General features: G+C 39.2%; 1 protein-coding gene across 2 annotated transcripts in view; it reads right to left on the minus strand.

Annotated features, from left to right (window-relative positions):
- The window catches only part of FER (FER tyrosine kinase), a 391,744-nt gene that overhangs the window by 253,481 nt on the left and 118,917 nt on the right, over nt 1–19,346 (minus strand). For both annotated transcript variants that reach the window (XM_075836781.1, XM_075836789.1), the window contains exons 8-10: nt 18,022–18,159; nt 16,238–16,357; nt 10,930–11,052 (exon numbers count right to left, since the gene is read on the minus strand). In XM_075836781.1, coding sequence (XP_075692896.1) covers nt 10,930–11,052; nt 16,238–16,357; nt 18,022–18,159 — 381 coding nt within the window. The remainder of the gene's footprint in view (nt 1–10,929; nt 11,053–16,237; nt 16,358–18,021; nt 18,160–19,346) is intronic.

The raw sequence follows: 19,346 nt of genomic DNA on the forward strand, positions 1-19,346 counted from the left end.
TATACCATATTACATTGTTAGCCGTTTTAATAACACATATCTACAATCATAGATCGTGACATGCTGCATTGCTAGGTATGTACATGGGTTCCACTCCGTGGGTCCCATGGGAGGAATGGTGCGCTGGTGAGGGGGGAGTGGCTTACGCACCTTTCGGACGCTGTCTTCCATCGGGTTGGATGTGGGCGGCGCTGTCAGACATCGCCGGCTCACATCCTCTCTGACGACATGGATCCGAAACTGGGGCGGCAACCATCTTTTTACCCCCAGCCTGTCGCCAGTATTCCACCTCTGACGGCTCCATATGATTGGACTACATGCTAATTTACCTAATATAAAAGGGAGGGCCCCGCTAGGAAGACGCCACATATACACATTAAATAGCGTTCTATACATAGAGTAGCACTATATATTGCACATAACACTTTTCCTTGCACTGTTTAATTACTGAATGTAAGGCATAGTAAGCACATTTTTGACATGTTCTTACCCCATATTTCCCCAGTACATTTATTCATACCCTGATGGTATTACAAATATATCCTGCATAGGTTGACGCTTTTTAATACATTGTATGACTCATTTTTAATTGTATGTGTATCTGTTTGATAAGAAAATGAATTTCTATTATTTATCACGTCTGGGTTAGTTTTTGACCTTTTTTTTCTTCTATAGATTCTTCAATATCTTTGGGCAGCGTGGGCCACCAGAAATTACGAACAATCGGATCCCTTGTCTTACAAAAACCCACGTGCCCGGCCAGTTTGGAGCGGTGTCCCCAGTGAAGGATTCTCTGTCTGCCGACCACATAAAAGTCCTCCCCGGAGGGTTGTCCCTCCAACCAAACCTAGGCACTGGAGTTTTTTGGTCTCTTGGGACACAGACACACAAAATGGCCTCCAAAACCGTAATACAGATCTAGTCCCGTAGTGTGTCTGCATCGTTTCTCTTGGACAGACAATTTGAGGCGGTCTTGCATAGGCTCCTCAGGTGGGGCAGCTGATGAGGGCAACAGGGGTTGATGAAATGTAGGCGCCAGCCTAGGAAGTCTTTTGGACCGGCGCACCTCTTGAGTTCGTTCCTGAATCCGCATGTCAATCCGGGTAGCTAAAAGAATGAGGTAATCTATAGGTAGGTCTTGAGCAGCAATCTGGTCTTTGATTTCAAAGCATAGAGCCTGCCAGAATGTGGCAACTTAGGTGTCGTTCCAGGTCATCTCAGCCGCCAGGGTACGGAACTGAATGGCGTACTCGCACACAGAGGTGTCTCCTCGGCGCAAGGTCTGCAGGGATGCAGCTACTGAGAGGACTCGTCCAGGTTCCTCAAATACTGCGCGGAAAGTTTGTAGGAAGCACTGTAAGTCACGGGTCTCTGATGTTCCCAAGAAGGGAAATCGCCCATGCCAGGGCTTTGCCAGCAAGGAGAGTGAATATGAATGCGATCCTAGCACCATAGGTAGGAAATACTCTGGCATGTAGGCTGAAGTGAATCTGGCACTGGTTCAGAAATCCCCTGCAGGACCTTGCGTCTCCGTCATAGCGAGGAGGTAGTGGCAGCAAGAATCGGAAGTCGGCACTGGTACAGACAGGAGGTGTAGCAGGAGGAACAGCCGGAGCAACAGGAACAGGTGCTGTGGTGGCTGCAGCTTGCGCATCCAGCCGATGTGTAATAGAATTCACCGCCAGGAGGAGGTCTGCCTGCATGGCTTGTGACATTGTCATGGTCTTGGGTTGGCCAGCAGGGTCCATGGCCTGAGCGTACTGTCACGATCTGTGGGTGTGTGGACCCACTGGGCTGCACCGTCGTAGCGGGATAGCAGCTGGCCAAACAACAGTGTTCCAAGTCAATATATAGAGTCCAAGCACAATAGTACCTGTGATAGTCCAAACAGTAGTAACGGTTAGGCACAGACGGGACATTTGGCAGCAGCTGATGCAAGACGTGGCGGAGGACACCAGACGTGGTGTAATACAGCAGGCGTAATAGACAGCGCAACGCGACTCCACACTAGAGATGGCACAAGAACAAGTACAGCACGGGATACAGGACAAGTGTAGCAGGGCAAAGGAACACAGGGAACAGGATACAACTACGGGACCATTTGCTAGACTAACAGAGGAATACAAACAACAATCAGGCAAGGAGTAAAAGGGCAGAACCCTTCTTATAGTCCAGGGTGAACATGGGCTAATTACTGATGTTCAAATGCGCCGGCACAGGCCCTTTTAGGCCGGGCGCGAGCGTGCACCATACGGGACACAGCAGAGCGAAGCGGAAGTGAGCGCTGGCGTCTCCTGGGGAGGAGATGCGGACCAGCGTTCACAAGTCACAAGGCTGAGTAATCCCAACGGGCCACGGCTGTGGATGATACAGTGGCTCTGTTCAAACTAGCAAACATGTTCTTCAGCATAAAACGAACAGACCAGCACCTCAATGTTTGTAAATAGTGGCATAATATTGCACAGCCAGAGCCCACTGTCTTGTGGATTAGGCTAGATTCACAATGCTGTTTTTGGCCTCCATTTAAAATATATTCCGGGAAAAGCTCTCAACATATGTTAAACTGAGGCTGTGACAGATGACTTACAGTGGCATACGTCACTCATAGACTAACAACTCCGGAATGCTTTGACCTATCCAAGCGATTCTGAGATTGTACTCTCGTGACATATTGTACTTTATGTTAGTAAAAAAATTTGGTCGATAAATTCAATATTTATTTGTGAAAAAACGTAAAAATTTAGCGAAAATGTTACAAAAATGTGCATTTTTCTAAATTTAAATGTATTTGCTTGTAAAACAGATAGTAATATCACGCAAAATAGTTACTAGTAAACATTCCCCATATGTCTACTTTATGTTTGCATCGGTTTTTTTCACGTGCTTTTACTTTTCTAGGACGTTACAAGGCTTAGAACTTTAGCAGCAATTTCTCATATTTTCAAGAAAGTCTATTTTTTCAGGGACCAGTTCAGTTCTGAAGTGGCTTTGAGGGCCTTCTATATTAGAAAGTCCCCATAAATCACCACATTTTGAAAACTGCACCCCTCAAAGTACTCAAAACCACATTCAGAAAGTATTTGAACCCTTTAGGCGTTTCACAGGAATGAAAGCAAGTAGAGGTGAAATTTAAAAATTTCATTTTTTTTGCCGAAATTAATTTGTAATAAAAAAAAAATCTATAACACAGAAGGTTTTACCAGAGAAACGCAACTCAATATTTATTGCAAAGGATTCTGCAGTTTTTAGAAATATCCAACATGTGGCCCTAGTGTCCTAATGGACCGGCCTCCGAAGCAAAGATTTTGGGGCCTCCTTTTTTTTAGGAATATATTTTAGGCACCATGTCAGGTTTGAAGAAGGTCTTGTGGTGCCTAAACAGTCGAAACCCCCCAAAAGTGACACCATTTTGGAAACTCCACCCCTCAAGGCATTTTTCTAGGGGTATAGTTAGCATTTTGACCCTACAGTTTTTTGGCAGAATTTAGGGGAATTAGACTGTGAAGATGAAAATCACCTTTTTTTCTGTGGAAACATAGAATTTTCTTATTTTTACAGGGAATAAAGGAGAAAAAGCACCCCAACATTTGTAAAGCAATTATTCCTGATTATGGCAACACCCCATATGTGGTAATAAACTGCTGTTTGGTCCCACTGCAGGGCTGAGAACGGAAGGAGCACCTTTTGGATTTTGGGGCGCAGATTTTGCTGGATTGGTTTTCAGTGCCATGTCGGGTTTGCAATGCGCCGGATGGACCAAAATAGTGGAAACCCCCCAAAAGTAACCCTATTTTGGAAACTACACCCCTCAAGGAATTTTTCTAGGGGTATAGTGAGCATTTTAACACCACAGGTTTTTTGTAGAATTTAGTCAAATTAGGCCATGAAAATGAATATCAACATTTTTGTCCACTAAAATTTTTAATTTTCAAAAGGGATAAAAGAGGAAAAGCCGCCCAACATTTGTAAAGCAATTTCTCCCGAGTACGGCAACACCCCATATGTGGCCATAAATATTTTTTTTATTAGAAATTAATTAACCCTTTCAGGACTGATCCTTTTTTGCTTTTTCATTTTCGTTTTTCACTCCCTGCCTTCCAAGAGCCAAAATTTTTTTTATTTTTCCATCAATAGAGTGGGCTGAAATTGGAAAAAACTGATTCCTCCATTGTTTTGGGGTTTTGAATTTACATCTTTCACCGTGCAGTAAAAACGACGACTTTAGTTTTATTCTGCGTCTCAATACGATTACGGTGATACCAAATATATAGAGTTTTTTTTATATTTTATTACTTTTACAAAGAAAAGACTATTTCTTAAAAAAAATTAATTGTTTTGCATCATCACATTCTGACATCCAGAACTTTATTTTTTGGTCAATTGAGCGCTGTGTGGGCTTATTTTTGGCGGGACGAGCTGTAGCTTTTATTGGTACCATTTTATGGTACATACATCTTCCTGATCACTTTTTATTACATCTTTTTTAGAGCGAAGGTGAACAAAAAACAGCAATTTTGGCATTTTAAATTCTTTATTTCTTACAGCGTTCACTGTGCGCAATAAATTAAATTTTACTTTATTCTGCGATTACGGCGATACCATATGTATATAGTTTTTTCTTTACGTTTTGCAGCGTTTGCACAATAAAATTACGTTTCTATAAAATAATTTATTTTCTAAGACACCAAATTCTGAGCCGTAACTTTATTTTTTAGTCAAAAAAGCTGTGGGAGGTCTTGTTTTTTGCGGGACGGGTTGTAGTTTTTATTGGTACTATTTTGGGGTAAATGCGACTTTTTGATCACTTTTTATTCTATATCTTGGGAGGGGTGGTGACCAAAAAATAGCTATGCTGACATAGTTTTCCGTTTATTTTGTTTGCAGCGTTCACCGTGCGGAAAAAATAACATTATAGTTTCATAGTTTGGGCCGTTACGAACACGGTGATACCAAATATGTGTATTTTAACGTTTTCATTTTTTCCCTATAATAAATTACTTATTATAGGAAAACAACAACTTTTATAAAACATTTTTATTAACTTTTTACACTTTCTTTTTTTACCTGCAACTCTGATCGCTGCTAGAATACATTACACTATCTATTAGTGTAATGTATTCCAACTGTCAGTGTGACATCACAGTCACTCTGAACGTAAGTCTACGAGGACCAGTCAGAGGCTGGTCCTCATAGGCTTCCATACATGGCAGACCCGGAGGCATTTGCCTGGCCTCCGGATGCCAGCAAAAGCATCAGCAACCCACACAATTGCATGTGGGCTGCTGATGTGCTACAAACCACATAAATGTGGCGATCGCAATCGGGCACCGCATTTAACGTGTTAATTGCCCAAATCAGCGGCGATGAGCTGCTGATTGGCAACACTGGAGTGTCAGCTGTCGGGTACAGCTGACCTCCCAGTTCCCGATGCACACCTTGTCGCCGACAGTGTGCATCGGGAACGACACAGTGACTTCCTGTCAGATGGAGACATCCGGTTTACGGAGGTTAGTAGATGGTGGGAACACAAGGAGCTCAGTATATAATTTTAATCTCATTAATCATATGTAGGTCTGCACAATAGAAATAATGTGTTTGTTATGTTTTTTTTTAAAAGTAGCAATTTATTATGTTGGGCTATTATGGAGACACACACTTCTTTTCTGTATTGTCTGTAGAGAAAGTACAGCTGGCTGTGTGCTATATGGAAGCTAAAGTGAACGAGAGTTAGTTGACAGACGTTCATATTTTAGTGTGTGTGTGCGTGTGCGTTCTCCTACCTTAAGATCTCCAGCAGCTCGAAATAGCAGTCATTGAATCGCTCACCCCCTAACTATAATGGGATGACTCTGTTTATACCATCCCAATCTACACAGTAGAGCTGACAAGTGAGCTACAGAAAACCGGAAGTGTCAGCCTAAAGAAACTGCTCATTTTGTTATGTGGATAGCCAAGAAGAAAAAAATAACAACAACGTTTTAAGAAAATATGTGACATGATTATAGTAAAACTGGAGTTAACCCATTAAGGATGCAGCACATTTTGGCCGTGAGACATAACTTTTACATTTTTTCACAGGTATTGCTGTGTGAAGTCTTGTTTATTACATGTAGGGGTATATATGTTTTATTTGCTCTTTTTAAAAAAAAAACATTTGTGTTTGTAACAACATTGAGCACTAATTTACTTTATTGTTTTACACGAACTGTGAAAAAAATAAAAATCTGCTAGTGTTTCTTTGGTCTTTTTTTTTTTTTATATAGCATAAACGTGTATTAGGTGCACACATTTAGAAAACAGTGGTCCTCCTGACAGCCGCACCAAGACAGAGTGAATGGAGGTGGGGTCGTGCAGTTTCAGTTACATGGAAATTACTGGAAACAGTCCAGTAAGTGAGCTCTGGACACATGTCATAGAAACAGCCAAGTTAGCGAACTTGAGACCACCTGTTCTTCCCTCTCCTTAACTCCAGTAACTGGGATTCCAAGGGACAACTGAATGTTAAACGGGTTCAATCTTGAAGATGAGAGCATATGAATCTCATAGAGCAGTAACCCCCTCCATAAACCAGAACAGAGAACCGCTCTGTAAAAGAAGCTCCTGTTCTGGCAGACTGAAGCTGTCCATGTATTACATGGAGAGCCATTGATCTTAACGACCGCTATGTAATACTGCATTTCACCTGAGCTGCATGGGAAATGACCGGTTGGCTGCGACTTTCCACAGCAAGATCAGTTGTTTTTCAGGGTCGCAGCAAAAAATCAGCTGATTGGCGCGCGGACTCCCTGATTAAAGGGGATGTCTCTAAAGAGACAACCCCTTTAGGCAATTACCATTATACTAAATTAATGATTATAAAGGTGTTGTTTCTGGCAAGACTGTTAATTTTCTGTAACAGGGTCTATTCCTTCTGTCCAGATTGGAAACCATGGCTTTATCTAATAAAGCTCACAAAAGCATATTAGGTAGGTAAGCAAAAATAGGAGGTTATTTTAAAATTAGAACTGGAATGTCTTATTTATTTTGCTTATATATAATTATTTTTTTTTGCATTCAGAAAGTCTTCAGACCCTTTCACTATTTTGTCAAGTTAAGGCCTTCTGCTAGAATAAAAAAAACAAAAACGTTTTCCCCATCATTCTGCACTCATTTCCCCATAATGACAAAGTGAAAACAGAATGTTAGTAATCTTTGCTAATTTATTGAAAAGAAAAAACTAAAATATTGCATTGACAAGTATTCAGACCCTTTACTCAGGACTTAGTTGAAGCACCTTTGGCAGCGATAACAGCCTCCAGTCTTGTTGGGTATGATGCCACAAGGTTTGCACAGCTGGATTTGGGGATTCTCTGCCATTCTTCTCTGCAGATCCTCTCAAGCTCTGTCAGGTTGGATGGGCACCGTCGGTGGACAGCTATTTTCAGGTCTCTCCAGAGATGTTTGATTGTGTTCAAGTCAGAGTTCTGTCCCTAAGCAACTCCTGTGTTGTCTTGTTTGAAAGTGAACCTTCGGCCAAGTCTGAGGTCCAGAGCACTCTGGATCAGGTTTCCATTAATAATATCTCTGTACTTTTCTCCATTCATCTTTCCCTCAACCCTGACAAGTCTCCCTGTCCTAGCCGCTGAAAAACACCCCCACATCATGATGCTGCCACCAGCATGCTTCACTGTAGGGATAATGTTGGTCAGTGCCTGGTTTCTTTCAGACATGACGCTTAGAACTGAGGCCAGAAAGATCAATCTTGGTTTCATCAGACCACGGAATCGTGTTTCTACAGTCCAAGAGTCCTTTAGGTGTTTTTTTTTGCAAACTCCAGACGGGCTTTCATGTGTCTTTTACGGAGGAGAGGCTTCTAACTGGCCACTCTGCCATAAAGTCCAGATTGGTGGAGTGCTTCAGTGATGGTTAACCTTCTGGAAGTTTCTCCCATCTGCACACAGGATCTTTAGAGCTCAGCTAGAGTTACCATAGGGTTCTTGGACACCTCTCTTACCAAGGCCCTTCTCCCCCGATTACTCAGTTTGGTGGGGCGACCAGCTCTAGGAAGAGTCCTGGTTGTTCAAACTTCTTCCATTTAAGAATTATGGAGGCCACTGTGCTCTTTGGAACTTTCAGCACTGCAGAAATGTATTCGTACCCTTCTCCAGATCTGTGCCTCCACACAATCCTGTCTCTGAGCTCTACAGTCAGTTCTTTCCTCCTCATGGCTTGGTTTTTGCTCTGATATGCATTGTCATTATCTAGACATGTGTGTCTTTCCAAATCATGTCCAATTAAATGAATTTACCACAGGTGGACTACAATCAAGGTGTAGAAATATTTCAAAGATGATCTACAGAAATGGGAGGTGTCCAGAGCTACATTTCAAGTGTAATAGCAAAGGACTTGAATTTTTAAGAAACTTGCAAAAATTTCTAAACTTCTGTTTCCACTTGGTCATTATGCAGAATGATGAGGAAAAACATGATTTTTATTTTAGCACTAGGCCTCAACATGACCAAAAGAGAAAGGGTCTGAAGACATTGCGAATGCTATATCTCTCTATATAGCTATATCTCTATATAGATATATCTATACCTTGACTGAATATATATATCCATCAATACCTATCTGCCTCTTCATTAATTTTTTGGGAATTTTTTGGATTTCACTAACAAGGGTTCCTAGCCGCATCTATATCTATATCTCTATCATATATATATATATATATATATATACACATACCTATATACCTTTCTCTATATATATATATATATATATATATATATATATATATATATATATATATATAGAATGTCCACCATCCAGCAGCACCAGTCAGGAATATAGGTGGGTGCACGTCCCAGGAGCCCGATCACTGCTCCCAGATCCTCAATATTCGTCCAATAAGAGACAGCACTCCAATTTGTGATAGGAAAAAACGGCTTTTTATTATTATTAGCCCCTGTGCCAAGGGGTTAATAAAAAGCCGTTTTTTCCTATCACAAATTGGAGTGCTGTCTCTTATTGGACGTGTATATATATATATATATATATATATATATATATATTTATACATATCTATATAGCTTTCTCTATATATATATATATATATATATATATATATATATATATATATATATATATATATATATACACACACACATACATACACACATACATACACACTACCGTTCAAAAGTTTAGGGTCACTTAAAAATTTCCTTATTTTTGAACGAAAAGCACAGCTTTTTTCAATGAAGATAACATTAAATTAATCAGAAATACACTCTATACATTGTTAATGTGCTAAATGACTATTCTAGCTGCAAATCTCTGGTTCTTAATGCAATATCTACATAGGTGTATAGAGGCCCATTTCCAGCAACCATCACTCCAGTGTTCTAATGGTACAGTGTGTTTGCTAACTGTGTTAGAAGGCTAATGGATGATTAGAAAACACTTGAAAACCCTTGTGCAATTATGTTAGCACCGCTGTAAACAGTTTGGCTGTTTAGAGGAGCTATAAAACTGACCTTCCTTTGAGCTAGTTGAGAATCTGGAGCATTACATTTGTGGGTTCGATTAAACTCTCAAAATGGCTAGAAAAAGAGAGCTTTCATGTGAAACTCGACAGTCTATTCTTGTTCTTAGAAATGAAGGCTATTCCATTCAAGAAATTGCCAATAAACTGAAGATTTCCCACAACGGTGTGTACTACTCCCTTCAGAGGACAGCACAAACAGGCTCTAACCAGAGTAGAAAGAGAAGTGGGAGGACCCGCTGCACAACTGAGCAACAAGACAAGTACATTAGAGTTTCTAGTTTGAGAAATAGACGCCTCACAGGTCCTCAACTGGCAGCTTCATTAAATAGTACCCACAAAACGCCAGTGTCAACGTCTACAGTGAAGAGGCGACTCCGGGATGCTGGCCTTCAGGGCAGAGTGGCAAAGAAAAAGCCATATCTGAGACTGGCTAATAAAAGGAAAAGATTAATATGGGCAAAAGCACACAGACATTGGACAGAGGAAGATTGGAAAAAAGTGTTATGGACAGACGAATCGAAGTTTGAGGTGTTTGGATCACACAGAACAACAGTTGTGAGACGCAGAACTGAAAAGATGCTAGAAGAGTGCCTGACGCCATCTGTCAAGCATGGTGGAGGTAATGTGATGGTCTGGGGTTGCTTTGGTGCTGGTAAAGTGGGAGATTTGTACAAGGTAAAAGGGATTTTGAATAAGGAAGGCCATCACTCCATTTTGCAACGCCATGTCATACCCTGTGGACAGCGCTTGATTGGAGCCAATTTCATCCTACAACAGGACACTGACCCAAAGCACACCTCCAAATTATGCAAGAACTATTTAGGGAAGAAGCAGGCAGCTGGTATTCTAGCTGTAATGGAGTGGCCACCGCAGTCACCAGATCTACACCCCATAGAGCGGTTGTGGGAGCAGCTTGACCGTATGGTACGCAAGGAGTGCCCATCAAGCCAATCCAACTTGTGGGAGGGCCTTCTGGAAGCATGGGGTGAAATTTCTCCCGATTACCTCAGCAAATTAACAGCTAGAATGCTGTAATTGCTGCAAATGGAGCATTCTTTGACGAAAGCAAAGTTTGAAGGAGAAAATTATTATTTCAAAGAAAAATCATTATTTCTAACCTTGTCAATGTCTTGACTATATTTTCTAGTCATTTTTCAACTCATTTGATAAATATAAGTGTGAGTTTTCATGGAAAACACAAAATTGTCTGTGTGACACCAAACTTTTGAACGGTAGTGTGTATACATAAATATATATATATATATATATATATATATATATATATATATATATATATATATATATATATATATATATATATATATGTCTATATCTCTATCTTAATCTCCATCTATATATATCTATTCTATTGAAGAGCTAAACGTCAGCAGCAAGTAACTTACTCAGATTTTTTCTCACAAGCGTTTGCAGATTCTTCAATTTCCTTCTCCTTTTCAGCCAGGAACTCCTCTTTGCTTAAAAGTGACTGTTGTGTCTGTGCAAGCTCCTCAGATGCCGTTTTTAACCTGCAAAACAAATTGTAATATATTCCTGAGATGATACAGAAAGCAATACAAGATGAACAGACTGAGGCAAAAATAAAATCTCTTACCACCAGGGTGGCATTTAAATAGAAACCGATAAATCCTGCTTAGTTTTTAGCAAGGCAAAACAGACGCGAATACATTTCATTCTAACAAGGTCTTGCACTAAGATGCAAAAGATACCATCAGGAAGGACACGTTGCTGCCTAATAAAGAATGCCATTATATCAGAAACATGCACTGAAATGTTAAAATAAAAATGTCTGATCTTTCACATTAAGCTGTAAATAAAATAGTCAATAGTTAATGTTTAATTTAAGCCAAAGTTTGTGGTTATGCTTTAGGTAAATGACTAAATATAAATATATACAAAACCTCTACACAGTCTTACTGCTCCATGAAGTCAAATAACAGGATTTTTGTATTTACCAGTAAAATCCCTTTCTCGTTGAGTTCACTGGAGGACACAGTAACATTGGTATAGGCTGCTGACACTAGGCAAATTTAAAAAAAATAAAAATGTGTGGCTCCGCCCAGCAGGCTATACTTTCTGCTGAGCACTCTGCTCCTCAGCTTGTAATAAGAGCGGTAAGAGAGCAGAGAAGGATTAACATAATAGGTTTCAAATGAGAAAAGCAACCTCAAGAAGCCCAAAAATATAATAAAGAAAAAGGGCGGGACCTGTGTCCTCCAGTGAATTCAATGAGAAAGCTATTTTACTAGGAAGTAAAAAAAATCCTGTTTTCTCATTAAAGTTTTCACTGAGGGACACAGTACCATGGGACGTCCTAAAGCTGTCCCTTAAGGTGGGAAAAAAGAATCAGCCATGCGAACAGCTTAAACCACGGCTGCTTGCAACAACATCTGACCCAAACTGGCATTGGCAGAAGTCAAAGAATGGAAACGGTGAATCCTCAAAAAAGTATGTAACGAGGACCAGGTGGTGGCTTTACTGACCTGAAGGGCAGAAGCCTGATGCTGCACCACTCAGGAGGCGCCAACTGCCCTAGTAGAATGAGTAGTGACCCGGAAATGAGGATCCCTACCCTTAGAGTAGGCCTTTTTAACGGCCAAACATATCCAGCTAGCAATGGTGGCCTTTGAAGCCAGGCCACCCTTTACGAGGACCCTCGGGAACAACAAAGGAGTCCATTTTCTGTAAGGACTTCGTAGCTGCAATGTAGACCCAGAAGGCCCTAACGTCATCCAAGCAATGTAAGGCACGTTCTCATGGATGAGAAGATTTAGGACAAAAAAAAGGAAGGAAGGAAGGACAATGTCCTCATTATGATGGAAAGAGGAAACCACCTTAGGAAGGAAGGATGGCACCGGACGTAGCACCACCATGTACCTATGAAAAAACAAACGGAGGTTTGCAGGACAAAGCTGCCAGCTCACAAAACTGCAGATAGAGGTGATCGCCACAAGGATAACTACCTTCTAGGATAAGATCCTGAGAGAGACTTCCCGCAAAGTTTACGGAATATTAAAAGTCTATTTACACTCCTGTCAGTGTATTCAAGGGTTTGACTTTATTTGTAATACTAGCCCACTGGATTGAGTGAGTGAATATCTAAACTAGCCCACAAGATGCATTTCAGCAGCATCCATATAGAAGAGAAACGGTCACCAAACTTCAGTGCCCATCAGCCCACTTTATAAAAAAAACTGCCATGCTTGTTAAGCCAAGTCAAACTAGCATGTTAACAAAGAATATGTATATAGTAATTGGCATTACCTGGTTGGGTAAATGCTGGTGTGGCAAATACAGTCTTGTCATGACCCTGTGTAACTGAGAAAATGTAGATATTTTGCAGTATATAATCTAACATAGTTAACAGTAAAATATATATTTTTTTTTTGGGGGGGGAGGGGGGGGGACCATTGAAAGTGTTTAAAGAGGCTCTGTCACCAGATTATAAGTGCCCTATCTCCTACATAATCTGATGGGCGCTGTAATGTAGTGAACAGCAGTGGTTTTTATTTTGAAAAACGATAACTTTTTTTAGCAAGTTATGAGCAGTTTTAGATTTATGCTAATTCGTTTCTTAATAGACAACTGGGCGTGTTTTTACTTTTTACCAACTGGGCATTGTACAGAGGAGTGTATGATGCTGACCAATCAGTTAGAATACATTACACTACGTAGGTAGTGTAATGTACTCTAGCAGCGATCAAAGCTGCAAGTCTAAATGTCCCCAAGTGGGACAATTAAAAAAAGTAAAACAAAGGTAATAAAAATGTTTTAAAAAAAGTGTAAAAATAAGAGTTATATAAAACAAAAAAATGCTTTTTTTCCCTATAATAAGACTTTCATTATAGGAAAAAAAATGAACACGTTAAAAAAAGTACACATATCTGGTATCACCGCATTCGTAACGATCCAAACTATAAAAGTATAATGTTATTTTCCCGCACGATAAACACCCCAAAAAAATGTAATAAAAAACTACACCAGAATTGCTATTGTTTGGTCACCACCCCTCCCAAAATAGAGAATAAAAAGGGATCAAAAAGTCGCATGTACCTGAAAATAGTACCGATAAAAACTACAACGCGTCCCGCAAAAAAACAAGCCCTTACGCAGCTTTTTTATTACAAAATAAAAAAAGTTATGGCTCTCAGAATATGATGACACAGAAAATAAATTTGATAAAAAAAAGTGATTTTATTGCGCAAACGCTGCAAAACCAAAAAAAATATATACATATGGTATCGCCGTAATCATATCGACCTGCAGAATAAAGTAAAAATATAGTGCACGGTGAATGCCGCAAAAAAAATAAACTAAAAAACATTGTCAGAATTGCTTGTTTTTGGTCACACGGATTGCAAAAAAATTGAATAAAGTGAGCAAAACATTTAATGTACCCCAAAATGGTACAAATGAAAACCACAGATTGTCCTGCAACAAACAAGCCCTCACACAGCTCCGGTGGTGAAAAAATAAAAAAGTTCTGGCTCTCAGAATATTGCAATGCAAAATGTGAAGTGTTCAAAAATCGGATAAGATCGGGCGCCATTTATCAGTGCGACACCAGCCACATATGTAGGAATTATTATTTCTTTACCGCATTATGATACCCTCTTATTATGCCCTGATGTACTCCACACAGGGCCCCCACATTATAAACTGAAATACCAGCAAAACGCCAAACAAAACTACTAGCAAGCAAAATCTGTGCTCCAAAAGCAAAATGGCGCTCCCTCCCTTCTGACCCCTACAGCGTGCCCAAACAACAGTTTGTGCCCACATATATGGCATCGCCATACCCGGGAGAACCCGCTTAACGTTTTATGAGGTATTTGTCTACAGCGGCACAAACTGGGCACAACTTATTATGCACTAAAATGGCATATCAGTGGAAAATTGAAATATTCACTTTGAACCATTGGCTGCGCATTAACCCCTTTGCACACTATGACTTAATTGCACGTCATGATGCGGGTGTTGATGTATGGAGCGGGCTCACGTGCTGAGCCCGTTCCATACGCTGCGGGTGTTAGCTGTGTATTACAGCTGACACCCGGGACTAACGGACTGGAACAGCGATCGTGCTGTTACAGAAGCCTGTAAAAATAACAATATACTGCAATACATTAGTATTGCAGTATATTGTACCAGCGATCCAATGATCGCTGGTTCAAGTCCCCTAAGGGGACTAATAAAATGTGTAGAAGAATTAAAGTTATTAGTAGTGAGAAAAAAAAATGTAAAGTTAAAATAAAAAACCCTTTTCCCATTTTTCTTCTAAAGTAATGTAAAAAAAATAAACAAACTTGGTATCGCTATGTCCGTATAAGGCCAAACTATTACAATATACCATTATTTAACTAGCATGGTGAACACCGTAAAAAACTTAATTTAAACCGCCAAAATTGTTGTTTTTTTTTGTAACCTTAGCTCTCAAAAAAATGTAATACAACTTTATGATCACTTTTTATGTACCAAAAAATGGTACCAATAAAAACTACAGCTCGTCCCGCAAAAAATAAGACCTCTCACCGCTCAGTTAACCGAAAAATAAAAAAGTTATGTCTCTCAGAATGTGGTGAAACAAAACAATTTTTATTTTAACAATTAGATTTTTCTTTGTAAAAGTAGTATAATAACAAAAAAAGGATAAAAATTTGGTATCAGCGTAATTGTATTGAGCCGCAGAATAAAGTCAAGTTTTCGTTTTTACCACATGGCGAAAGCTGTAAGAAACGAAACACCCAAAAAACGGAATCAGTTTTTTTTCCAATTTCAGCCCGCAAATCATTTTTTTTCCAGTTTCCCAGTACATTTTATGGTACTTTAAATGGTGTCAATAGAAACTACAACTCCTCTCGCAAGAAATAAGCCCTCACAATACTCTGACAGAAAAAGAAAAAAGTTATGGCTCTTGGAAGGCGGAGTGTGAAAATAAGAAAATAAGAAAGCAAAAAATGGATCAGTCCTGAAAAGGTTAATTCATTTCTAATGAAAAAAACGTATGACCACATGTGGGGTATTTCCGTACTCGGGAGAAATGCTTTACAAAAATTGGGTGGTTTTTTTCTCCTTTATCCCTTGTAAAAATGCAACATTTTAGTGGAAAAAATTGTGATATTCATATTCGCGGCCTAATTTCACTAAATTCTGCAAAAAAACCTGTGTGGTCAAAATGCTAACTAAATCCCTAGATAAATTCCGTGAGAGATGTAGTTTCCAAAATGGGGTCACTTTTGGGGTGTTTCCACTGTTTTGGTCCCTCCTGGGTGTTGCAAACGCGACATGGAACCGAAAACCATTCCAGCAAAATCTGTGCTCCAAAATCCAAATGGCGCTCCTTCCCTTGAGCCCTGATGTGCGTCCAATCAGCAGTTCATTACCACATATGGGGATTGCCGTAATCTGGAGACATTGCTTTAAAATGTTGGGGTGCATTTTCTTCATTATTGCTTGTAAATATTAAAACTTTCTATGTTTTTTCAGGAAAAAAAATGTAGATTTTAATTTTTACAGATTCTAATTCCACCAAATCTCAGAATCGCATGGATAGGTATAAGCATTCCGAAGCTATTACCACATCAAGTAACACATGTCAGATTTCAAAATCGTCTGTGTCCTGAAGGCCAAAACAGGCTGGGTCCTGAAGGGGTTAAGTTCATCATAAATGTTAACATAAGCAATACATCTTACATTGCATTTAAACTGTCTGCTGTGAGATTGTTCCACATGATCTCATTAGCCTGCAGATTTTCAATTTCTTCCAATAAAGATAAGTCAAATTCAATGTCCTCTTTCTTGGATTCTGGTGACCTATTGTAAAAGATAATCAATCAGTAAACATTTTTTGTTGCGCTGAGATTAAATTTCAAAGAATATTTAGCAGCATGTCATATATTAAAAAAATGAAAAGAAAACACTAACCAGAGTATACATATGCCAACAATTGTCAAAAGTTAATTTGTTGTAAAGTGCCAATGCTGTATCTAAAGATGGGTACAATTTTAAAAATTGAGGCCAAAAGAAACACAAAAACAAAATCTTTTTAAGGGTACATGCACAAGCTGCATAATGGTGTGTCAGGGATCCGCAGCATGAAAACCACATATTTTCATACTAGATAGTGGTTACTGCATCACCAGAAACGCTTCAAAACAGAATGTAAAATAGCCCTTATGCTCTCCAACGTTACGGGCAGCCACTATAGGGGCACTTATTTACCTGGTTAACTTTTCTCGACTGCTGTCTGCAATCTTTAGGCTGGGTTCACACGACTTATTTTCAGACGTAAACGAGGCGTATTATGCCTCGTTTTACGTCTGAAAATAGGGCTACAATACGTCGGCAAACATCTGCCCATTCATTTGAATGGGTTTGCCGACGTACTGTGCAGACGACCTGTTATTTACGCGTCGTCGTTTGACAGCTGTCAAACGACGACGCGTAAAAATACAGCCTCGTCAAAAGAAGTGCAGGACACTTCTTTGGACATTTTTGGAACTGTTTTCTCATAGACTCCAATGAAAACAGCTCCAAAAACGGACGTAAAAAACGCCGCGAAAACGGCGCGAAAAACGCAGCGAAAAATGCGAGTTGGTCAAAAAACGTCTGAAAAGCAGGGTCTGTTTTCCCTTGAAAACAGCTCTGGATTTTCAGACGTTTTTGGTCACTACGTGTGCACATACCCTTACTCTTGCTGTCCCCACCCAGTGTTAAAGTAGCCTAAAGCTAGTTAATCACATAAAATAGCTATGTTCCCCGAATCTCCAATATAAATGCACATATGGATCAGTTGAGACACCTCTGACATTGATGAATATAGGGTATAACAAAGATTAAGGCATGGTGAACTGTCAGACTGCTCCCACATATATTAGATTGTCAATATAATTAACTAAAATGTGTCTAAAGTGTATGGCATGTATATGGCTACCCGTGGAAATGGGAGAAGCGTAAAAAATGCAGTAGATTACTTTGGTAAATTGGAATTTCTAAGCTAGAAACTCCAATCAAAGCAGTGATTGTCTTTTAATGGGGTTCTTTCCTAAATACTGACCACCTGTCTGTCTCCAACTAGTCCACAGTTCACCTCGTTCCTGCAGGACACATACAGCACTTCAATGCGGGGAGTTCTTGCTCTAGTTAGCTGGATGGGTATGTTAAGGGTCCTTTTTCAAGTATCATTCACACATGCATATTTAGGTCAGTACTTTGCATCAGTATTTGCAAGACAAAACCAGGAGAGGTGCAAATCTTTCAATTATACTTTTTCTCAGTTTATGTTCCACTCCTAGTTTTGGCTACAAATACTGAGGCAAAACACTGACCAAAGTGTGAAAGAGGCTTAACCCTGTTCTTGGGTGGTCCAGCGCCCTCTACCTTCACACAATCACCATATACTTAAAAAAATCCAATGTAGTACAATGTTTCCGTAAAAAAACCAAAAAATCTAATTTGTGTAGATATTAAAAACTTACTTATGTTTCTCAATAAAGTTTTCATACTCTGTGCTTGGATTTATTTCTTGAACACACGTCTCAATTTCTTTATGCACAGCCACAATTTCATCAGACACAAGGCTGGTAATCTGACAATATTCATCAAAGATTCCCTTGCTGGGGAAAAAAAAGGAGCAGTTTTAAAATTGAAAGATCGAATTCCAATATACAATAACTTGTTCACATCTAATTCAATGCAAAATACATTTACTTCCCAAAACCTCAACATGTTTGTGCAAAAAACAAAGCCCAGACAGAACATTAAAAACTTGCGTTACATTAACCCGACTGATTATTTTGAGCTGTGCTCAGGCAGGAGGAAAAGTACAATATGGTTTTGCCCAAGCATGGCTCTGGCAGCAATGTTAGAGCAAGTGAAACTGCTTATCATACGCAGAAACAGCTCCTCCCTGAACAATAAAAAAAAATGTCTCCTTGCTTTCTTTCTTCCTGCTCCACTTGCTTGCAAGTTCAAATCCTCTGCTATTTCAGTTCAATAAATGTATAAAACAAAATGTAACAGGGTGTAAAAACAAACAAGTTAACTTTACAAAATAAATAAAAACCTAAAAATAAAAAAAAGATACACATACAGTATGTTTGGTATCCCCCATACCTATAGTAACTCATTAAATAAATAAAACCTTATGACCTAAAGAAAAAAATCTATTATATAATATATATATATATGTATATATATATATATATATATATATATATATATATATATATACACATATACATATAGACACACAAACATACATACATACACTACCGTTCAAAAGTTTAGGGTCACTTAGAAATGTCCTTATTTTTGAAAGAAAAGCACAGTTTTTTTTCAATGAAGATAACATTAATCAGAAATACACTCTATACATTGTTAATGTGCTAAATGACTATTCTAGCTGCAAACGTCTGGTTTTTAATGCAATATCTACATAGGTGTATAGAGGCCCATTTCCAGCAACCATCACTCCAGTGTTCTAATGGTACATTGTGTTTGCTAACTGTGTTAGAAGGCTAATGGATGATTAGAAAACACTTGAAAACCCTTGTGCAATTATGTTAGCACCGCTGTAAACAGTTTTGCTGTAAAGAGGAGCTATAAAACGAACCTTCCTTTGAGCTAGTTGAGAATCTGGAGCATTACATTTGTGGGTTTGATTAAACTCTCAAAATGGCTAGAAAAAGAGAGCTTTCATGTGAAACTCGACAGTCTATTCTTGTTCTTAGAAATTAAGGCTATTCCATGCAAGAAATTGCCAAGAAACTGAAGATTTCCTACAACGGTGTGTACTACTCCC

This window comes from Rhinoderma darwinii, chromosome 1, assembly GCF_050947455.1.
Source record: "Rhinoderma darwinii isolate aRhiDar2 chromosome 1, aRhiDar2.hap1, whole genome shotgun sequence".
Taxonomy (NCBI): Eukaryota; Metazoa; Chordata; class Amphibia; order Anura; family Rhinodermatidae; genus Rhinoderma; species Rhinoderma darwinii.